We start from the raw sequence: 9,932 nt of genomic DNA on the forward strand, positions 1-9,932 counted from the left end.
ATTTCCAATGAGTATAAGAACTATTATACCAATCAGTTAGAAGATTGTAGAAATGTGACTACAAACACCCATCATTAGTATCACCATATTCCAAGTGAGCCAGCTATGCGGATTCTTTAGAGGGCGCAAAAATTAAAAATAAGTTAGGATGAGATACCCTAAGACTCTTTTGTAAGGCTATCCTTGTAAATATTAACCTTATGAATAAATAACCAAGTCTTTTGAATTGAGTATCTTGATCTTGTGTCTATTCTGAAGTTAAATCTTAGCCATGTGACAAGTCTTTAAATTTGTCAGTCTACCGATCTTATGAAATCATGTAGGTACCTGCTTCTGCTCTTTATACCGCGGTTCAAGATAAAAAACTTCTTCTCAAGCAAATGCAATCCCCCAACTTCAAAGGTGAAGAGGTTAATGTGGAACGAGATGCAGAGGTGTGGATCAAAGCCATGGAGGATTATTTTGAACCTGCGGGAAATCATCTGCAGAATCAAACTATGCTTGCATGTTCCGACTTACCAGAGATGCCAAAATATGGTGGAAACAACGTTGCCGAGACTTTGAAATTTTTGGATCTTCTCAGTCATGGGAAGAGAGTAAGACTGCAATGACCGAACGCTATTTACCACCAGCTCATAGGGCCATCAAAATGAACGAGTTTTTCTCACTCAAGCAGCTATCCTTGACTGTAGAGGGATAATACTCCAAGTTCGTGACTTTGAAAAGATATGCACCCAAGATGACCTTCGAAAAACAAGTGGCCAGGTTCTATCAAGGCCTCATTGAACCATTGAACAGTAGATTGGAAGCTCTTAGACCAACAACATTGCAAGATGCTTTGTTAAGAGCCAAGCCGTTAGCTGCGAAAATCATGAAAGTTGCTCAAGGTAGAAGAAATTACTTAGGAAAGAGGGCCAGAATGAATATTGCTTATCAGGATCATCCTATGGTAGCTACTTCAACCGCTACCAAATTTCCCAATGTGCGATGTTATGACTGCCAAGAGTACGGCCATTATAGGAACAAATGTCCCAAAAGGACTCGTGCATCCAGTACAAATGCAGTACCTCTCAATGCCAATGTAGGAGGTCAACCGAACAATCGTGGAGGACAAGGAAGAGGAGGCAGAGGACGAGGACGTGGTGCAGTTGCTAGGGATAATGTTGCAATTGGACAACCAAGTGTAGGTGATGAAGCAGATGAAAGGGCAGTGTTGCATGCTGCCATAGATAATCCTGGTGCTCGTCAGCAGTTCGCCGTAATTCAAGCTCCTGGAATGCGCCAAGGTGATAAAGTTAAATTTCTCATAGAATGTGGAAGTACGCATTCATTTCTATCTCCTAGATGCATAAGAAAGTTAAAGCTAAACTAGTATCTTGCAAATAGACAAGTAGTAGAACTACCTAATGGGAAGGAAGAGGTATCTCAACATTTCGCAGGCTTGATAGATTTTGAATTAGGGGGTTATGCTACTTCGGTGCAGTTCCATACTTTAACTTTAGGAATTTATGATCGAGTTTTAGGAATGGGCTGGTTGAAAAAGAACAAAGCCCATATTCATTGTGCTCAGGAAAACTTTACATTCACAGATAACCTTGGGAATGAAGTTCTAGTTCAAGGAAAAAATGGGATACCCAAGGCTCATTGAGTTAAAGCCAGTAGACTTCTAAAGGGACTTAAGAAGGGACAAAAGATTTACGTTGTGAAGCTTAACAAGGTGGTTCAATCAGATTCAAACTTTCACCCACAATGGTTGAAGGAATATGCGGATGTTTTCCCAGAAGACTTGACCAATATGCCACTGTATTGTGAAGTAGACCATGGGATAGAAACTATACTAGGATGTGAACCTGTTTCTAAGAGACCGTACAAAATGTCGTTACCCTAAGCTATAGAACTTAAAGAATAGCTTAGGCAACTGATTGAGCAAGGTTTCATTAGACCTAGTACTTTTGCTTGGGGTGCACCAATTCTTTTTCAAAAGAAGAAGGATAGATATTTGCGGCTATGCATAGATTATCGTGGAATTAACCAAGTGACTGTCAAGAACAAGTATCCGATCCCGCGAATTGACAAATTGTTGGATAGGCTCAATGGATCTAGGATCTTTTCAAAGACTCATCTTCAGTCAGGATATTATCAGATCAGAATCAAAGAATCAAACATACCAAAGACAACTTTTAATACTAGGTATGGGCATTATTAATTCATAGTTATGTCCCTTGGTCTTACTAATGCACCTGCAAGCTTCAATCGACTAATGCAAGATATCTTTAGACCTTACTTGGATGACTTTGTCCTAGTCTTTTTTGATGATATTTTGGTTTACTCTAAATACGAAGCAAAGCATGAAGGACATGTAAGGAAAGTATTGGAAATTCTACATCAGCATCAGCTTTATGCTAAAGAAAGCAAGTGTACTTTCTATACTTTCCAAGTTAGTTATCTAGGTTTCATTATATCCGCTATGGAATTTCAGTAGATCCCGAGAAGATCAAGGACATAGTGGATTGGAATCAACCTTCTTCTATCAGTGAAGTGAGAGTATTTCTTGGAATTACAGTGTGGTACAGGATTTTTGTCAAAGATTATGCTCTTATTGAAGCACCTTTGATAGGACTTCTGAAGAAAGGAATGCAAATCGATTGGAAAATAGAGCACAAAGCTCGTTTTGTTGAGTTAAAGAGATATTAAATGGTGTAGTCTCCTATTCTAAAGCTTCCAGATTTCAGTAAGTATTTTGAAGTTGTGACCGACGCCAGCAGTCTTGTCTTAAGAGGAGTTCTTACTCAAGAAGGGAGACCACTAGCTTTTACCTCTCGCAAGCTCAAAGACCATGAGAAGAACTATCCGACTCACGATCTAGAACTTCTCGCTATCATCCATGCATTGAATCTATGGAGACATTATCTTTTGAGTCACAAATTTCAGCTAGTTATCGACCACAAGAGCTTAAAGTGGATCTTTACGCAACCCAACCTCAACATGAGACGGAGGAGGTGAATTGAACTTCTTCAAGAGTACTATTTTTAATATCAAGTATCGACCTGGGAAGGACAATGTAGTTGCAGATGGAATCAGTTGTAAGTCTTTACTCAATGCGTTCTCTATACCCAAAAAAATTATTCTAGAAAGGATCAGAGAAGCTTCTTCAAATGACCCAGAGTATCAGCGACGACTGTTAACATAGATTCAACAAGGCGAAGGACCTAAAGTAACTTCTAGACCACGGCTAAAGACTATTCTCTTCAAGGGGAATTTCTTTACCTTGGTCAAATACTTTATATACCTAAGGATCCAGCACTAAAGAAAGAAGTTTTATTTGAGGCTCATGATAGCCCGACTTCTGGACACCCAAGGTATGCAAAAACCTTGAATGTAGTCATAAGAAGTTATTTTTGGCCAGCAATGAAAGGTGGTGTTCTTCGTTACGTAAAGCAGTGTTTATCTTGTCAACGAATTAGAGCCGAACGAATAAAGCTTCTCGGGGAACTCAAACCTCTTGATATACCTCAAATGAAATGGGAGTGTATCAGTATGGATTTTGTCACCGGATTACCTTCTGTCGAAGGCTACGATTCTGTATTTGTGGTTGTTGACATGCTCCCTAAGGTGGATCACTTGATACTTGTCAAGACGACCTACACTGTTTCTGACATCTGTAGGGTTTTCATCAAGGAAATCTTTAGACTTCACGGTTTACCAAGAAGAATCATCAGTGATAGAGATGCAAAGTTTACTTATAATTTTTGGACTTCCCTTTTTCAAGCTATTGGAACTCAGCTATGCTTCAGTATAGTGTATCATCCTCAAACCAACGGGTAGACTGAAAGGGTGAACCAAGTAATTGAAGATATTCTTAGAGCTTACTATTCACAAGAGCCAAGGAAATGGATTCAATATCTTCCTTTAGTAGAATATGCTTATAATTCTTTTGATCATAGAAGCATAGGAATGTCACCATTCAAGGCACTCTATGGACAAGAGTGTATAGCTCCAATGAACTTTTGTGATCCAGCTATTAAAGTGAAGGCCTCAAAGAAAATGTTAGAAGACATGGAAGCACAGACTAGAGCAATTCGCAAGGATATTCAAGCAACTCAGGATAGACAGAAGCATTATGCAGACAAGAAAAGATCTGAAAGAACTTTTAAGTTAGGGGATAAAGTATTTCTCAGGGTTAGACCCAAGAGGAGTAATCTATCCTTGGGAAAATTCAAGAATCTTAGTCCAAGATACTGTGGACCTTATGAGATTGTAAAGGTTGTAAGTGACCAAGCTTACAAGTTGCAGTTACCCTCAAACCTTAAAGTTCATGACTTTTTCCACGTGAGTTTGCTTAAACCCTATATTTCCAATCCCGACCATCTTGTCAATGCAGAACAAGTTGTTATTCCTACTCAAGGCGTTCTCGAACTACAACCTGATTACATCATTGAGATACGGGAAAGAAAACTAAGGAATAGGAACATCATGGAACATCTAGTCAAGTGGAAGGATTTTCCAGAAGAAGACTCAACGTGGGAAGATCAACTAACACTTCAGAAGGATTACCCAGAGTTACCCTTGAGATGAGGGTATCTCAATTCTTTCACGTTGGGTAGAATGTAAGGTCTCCACCTACCCTAGAAGAGGGTTACCTCTGTAAAATTATAAATCAAAATTATCAATTGACAAAAGATGCTATTTTTAGCAGGTTTTAGTGATCACATATCATTTTTGAGTTGTGACCCTTATAGAACTTTTAATTCTGATCAAATTCAATTTTTGTGAAAATTTTCCAAAAATAGAAAGTTTTTGACCCTCGGCATGGTCTAGGATCGACCAGCTCGTCAAACTATGCCCCGAACCACGTTTCCTTAAAAAAAGGATCCGAACGTCGGAAGCTCCTATTTATGGCAGGTAGTCGTATCTGTTACCTGCAGGTCTGTCTTAGTTGCAAGTTTCAGAATTGAATTTGGGTTAGTATAGATCAAGTTAGCCTAAGGTTAGCATTTCCTAAGGTATGTGTATGGTATGTATGAGGATGTGCGTGCATGGGTATGCATGGTCATGGGTGTGCATGAATGGTCATGGGTATGCATGCACATGTTGTTGAGCTGTATATAGTGTCTCTATATATAGCACCCCGGTCCCCTCTATATAAACTCATCTCGTGTAGTCATTGGACACACTTTGGGGTTCTATTTCTGTGCTCTCTCCTTCTCTCTCAACATGGTATCAAAGCCAGGTTTCGATCCTGGGACCTGTGGGTTATGGGCCCACCACGCTTCCGCTCCGCAACTCTGATATAGTGTCTCTATATATAGCTCAACACATGTAACCCCATCATGTATGGCCATGGGTCATGTGTATAGGTAGCCTTGTGCCAAGTGTTGGGTCAATGTTGGGTCAAGTATGGGAGTGTGGCATGGAAGCTAAGTATGGACTAGAGAGGTGTATCACTTAATTAGGTAAAAGGGAACACCTCTAGTGGTTAGTGAGAGGCTTGTGACACCTCTACTTCTTCTTTTGGCAAGAGGGGGCGAGCAAGGGAGGTATGGGCATGCCTTGGCCATCAAGCAACCCCCAGAAGCCTATATAAGGAGCATTCCCACCCAATTTTACACACAATTCCCAAGACAGAGCAAGGAAATGTTTTTGCCAGATCAATCTTTTGTGAAGCCTTTCTACATCACATAACACACAAAGGAAGTCTTAGTTAAGGGTAATTCAATTACATTTATGTTAATCCTATTGCTCCATAGCCTCTTTTCTCTAGAGGATTCCTATGTCGAGCTTAATTATGCTTGCTGGCTACACCATTAAATAATCTATTCTCTAATATATGTGGGTATTGTCAATGGTTTCCATCCATTGATTGTATTTTCATTGTTGGGTTATGTTAGCGGGTACGCCGCGACGGACGATGGAGCAGAGCAAGAACACAGACCAACAAACTGTCAATCCGAGGACGTAGCTGACCTGACTAGGGCATGGAGGCAATCTCTGGGTTTAAAACCCTGAGCTAGACACGAACAACACTCTACAGTCACTAATCCTACCACAACACTACCATAAAAGCAAAGAAACAGACAACGCATCCTACGAAACACAACAAGCTCGAAACAGTCTCAAATCATATCGAAATGACTCGAAATCGGAGGGTAAGACTCACAAGGACATATCCTATGTGGCCAAATACCTAAACCCTAAAAACCGTAACTGTAAGACCTCTAATCGCTGTCGCGATAGACTCAAAACAGCAATTTCCAAAGTGTCCGGAACTGATCTACAAAGACATTCACACGAAGAGCTTCTCGCCCTGATTCTAACGACTACTCGATCATTCAGAACGGATGTCGTTTGAGGTACTTACGACCAAATATAGCTCGTAGTAGGAAGGCTCGCGATGTGGTCCTCGGCTTGCATTGCTTGCGTCGACGCGGAGAGCTCCTCGATGCTAACACTCTCCTACTCACATATTTGCAATGTGATTAGTGTGCGCGACGGTGTGTGTGCGTGAAGCTCACTACTGTGTGCTGCAGAACCCACGACTGTATATTATTTGAGATAAAGTAATGTTGTTTTTACAAAGCCTTAGGTTTTAGCTTATATACCAAGCCTTCAAACCTAATGTCCGGCCAAATGACCTGAATTGTCCCTAGGCTTCTATAGAGCTTAATTACAAGAAACTGAGTTGGCTTTACTCATGATACAATCATCTGCGGCCAAAATACAAGTGCCGATTTAAAATATGAGGTTCCCGTAAACATTACAAAAGTGGCCGTAATGGCTCAAAATAATAATAACGGGATATTCGATGACGCCCATGAACTCGTATCTTCATGTTGCAACATCCATCTTCATCTTTATTACTTCATCACCATCTTCATGTGGAATCTTTACAAAATATTTGAGGAATCTTACTGGAATATTTGTGGAAACGTTGTTGAAAGGGCTTCCTTTCAACACTCTCCCCCTCCGAATTCTTGTCGTCCTCGACAAGACCCTATGTCTTTGCTGGCCTTGACGAGTTCTTAATGTCTTGGTGTTGGTTGAAATTGTTGTGGCAGCCTCTTCTGTAGTTGATTGCTTTGCGTGATGTTAAAGCTGCCTTGAAGTTGTACCTGTAGTGTATCTGAAGCCTAGAACTCTCCCCCTCCAATTGGTTGTTGTATCTTGAATTGCATGAGGTTGTATCGACTTGTTGGTGCAACAGTTCGTTGTCATTGTAGCTCTAGTTTGCTTTTCCTGTGGTTGTTATCTAGAAGTCGTACTTGAAGCTTTGTCAAGTTGTTTTTTGGCCTCTCCCTTTTGACTTGTCAGTAGATTTGCAATTAGCAGTGTGGGGATATCGTGGTTCTTCTTGTTTTTGTTGTTATAAAAAATAAAAGAGTAAAGTAAAATGTAGCGTATATACAAAATGAAGGTCTTGGATACCTGGATAAGACTAAAGGGAAAAACCCAGTGGGAAAAAAATTCTTTAGTCATAATTAAATGCGAGGCTATATGTACTTAGGTTCTGATGTTATAGAGTTATGCTGAGTTAAAGTACATATGGCCATATGGCTACTAGTATGGGCTTGATATACATGGATAAGTGTTAGTAGCTTGAAGTCAGAGTCATTGTTGTTGAGCAAAGGCTTATAAAACCTGTTTCCACTTGGTCATCGTCATTTGTTTGTGTAAGTGCATGGGTGGAATAAAAAAGAGTGCCTAATACATATGTCCAATGATGGGACATCTATATGCTTGCACAGAGTTATGCATGTTAAACAAGATGCGGTGCGAGAGAAGAGTATTGATGGGTTCTTCATGGAGTTAGTGTAGCGAGTAAAACATATAGCATGAGTGCTTCAAAAGCTTTCACTACTCACAAGAAGGGTTTTTGTTGTCGAGGTTTCTCCACTCTTCCTCACCGTGTCAAGTGCGTAAGTTTTTTTTTTGATGAACTACTCCGCCTTCTCCACCTTATATATTATATGGACTTTGACTCTTATGCTCACCTCTTCCCTGCATGAGCGACATGACTTTATGTATGCTCAACTCTCCAGCTTGAGCTTATACCTATTAGCTAGACTCATAGACCACTGAAAAATATTAACTTGAAGCTTGGGTCTGACACTTCGCTCATTTAGTGGCTTAGCTGCCCGACTCTAGACTCTTATGCCATGTAAGTTTAATGGCGACTTGGACTTACCTGATCATGGCCTGAAATCCAATTCCATATTCTTTTGATGTTTAGGACTTTCTTGTTAGTTTCTGTTTGAGATGCCATGTTGTCCAATACATTGGCATATATCTGCTCTTCATTCCTTGGTAGCAAATTGTGGTCGCTTGATGAGACAGGTATTGATGTTGAAGCAATGGTTGATGAAGTCTTCTTCTTCCAGATAGTGTTCTTCAAAACTGTGACCTCCACATTTATCGTTGCTTTCATTTTGTTGTTAAGAGGCTGTAAAGGAGTTGTGTATCTTTCTTGTTGTTGAGCCTCAATCGTGGATTTTGGAACCCACATTGTTCTTGGGCCTGGTGTGATGTCCTTTGCCACTTGCATTGTTTCTTCTTTAAATTGATGGTACCTTGTCTTTAATTTCCAAATATGGCTGTTACTTTTGTAAAAGCCTTGCTCTTGTAGTAATTGACGAGGGATCCATCTATAGGTTGTAGTACTCTTGGGTGTAGCGGGTGGCTGCTCTTCATTTCTTGATGTTTCTTGCTTTTCCTGGGTGATTCCTTGATAAGCTACTACCTTAGGTAACCAGATTTGAAAGTTACCCTCATAGAATCCTTGTGCTTCGAGTAACTTGACTGGAATGAATCTTTGGACTTTCTTGGAGGTGATCTTCACTTGACTTTGTTGGGTAGTCGGGTAGAATTCTGATTTCATTACCCAAACTTGTCGTATGGTTTGTCCAGTGGAAGACCTTCTCTTTTGCTTTTTGTACCTGTCCTTTCTCTTGGTTGAGTTATGTGATTTACGTTGATGGCTTTGTTGATTCCTGGCTGAGTGGTTGTCATGGGATGGAAATCGCCAGGCTGTTATCTTGGGCTTGTGGACCCAAACATCTGAATTTCCTTTCTTGTAGCCTTGTGCAATAATTGACTCGCTTGATGTGATCCATCCTGTTACCTTTGCTTGTTGAGGTTGTTCCTGTGATTGTATCCAAGTTGGATCATTAAATTTAATCTGTGCCTTGGATACTAGCACTTGGTTGACCTGTTTTGATTTCCTTTGGAGACGTTCGGGTGATGGAAACTTTGGTTGATAGACTTTTTGCTTGGGTTTCCATTGTTTTGTTGATGGTTTGGCTTTTGATGTAGAGGCTTTGTCTTGCACTTGCATTCGCTGGGCTAGAGACTGTGGGCTTACTATAGCTTTGCCCTTTTCAATAGCCAAGAATCTTTGAACTGTTATAGGCTTGACCTCTGTTGCCACTTGATAGCTTGTCGTGATGACCATTGTTGAAGATTCGGACTCGTTTTCAAAGACTTGTGCCCATGGCTTGGACAAAATCAAGTGTGTTCCCATTTGTCGAGAATCTACCACCAATAATTTTTCTTTGACATTCTGTGAGTGTAGTTGGAGAGTAGCTTCTGCAATCCCCTTACTTATAACATCCACTTCAGGTGAGAGATTTACCTTTATCTGAATATCATAAATCTTTGGCTTACCTAGAAGTAACCACATGCCATATGACATGACATTAGTCGTGGAATTTGTATCAATTTTTGCCTATCAACTTCTGCCATAAAATTCATCTTGACTCCGTCTTGTGCACTTAGCAGAAAGTTGATCTTCTTTGGTATTAGATTGCCTGTGTTCTCTTGAGTGACTTGAGAAATCTTTGGCCTGGACTCCTTGTCGTCTTCTTCTTCATTTTTCACACTTGTGAGTTCATCTGTGTGTTCTAGCTCCTGCTTGACCACCATTTCCTCTGATATGTCTT

General features: G+C 40.3%; 1 protein-coding gene across 1 annotated transcript; it reads left to right on the forward strand.

Annotated features, from left to right (window-relative positions):
• Positions 1 to 3,999: 3,999 nt before the first annotated feature.
• Positions 4,000 to 4,575, forward strand: LOC147431675 (uncharacterized). The gene has a single exon (XM_086493699.1). It carries the CDS (start codon positions 4,000 to 4,002, stop codon positions 4,573 to 4,575), a length of 576 nt encoding a protein of 191 aa, XP_086349825.1.
• Positions 4,576 to 9,932: the final 5,357 nt, after the last annotated feature.

This window comes from Adiantum capillus-veneris, chromosome 21 (genome assembly GCF_014529385.1).
Source record: "Adiantum capillus-veneris isolate H3 chromosome 21, ASM1452938v2, whole genome shotgun sequence".
Taxonomy (NCBI): domain Eukaryota; kingdom Viridiplantae; phylum Streptophyta; class Polypodiopsida; order Polypodiales; family Pteridaceae; genus Adiantum; species Adiantum capillus-veneris.

Coding starts and splice junctions, on each gene's coding strand:
- LOC147431675 (XM_086493699.1), top strand. CDS start 4,000: ATGAACTTTTGTGATCCAGCTATTAAAGTGAAGGCCTCAAAGAAAATG.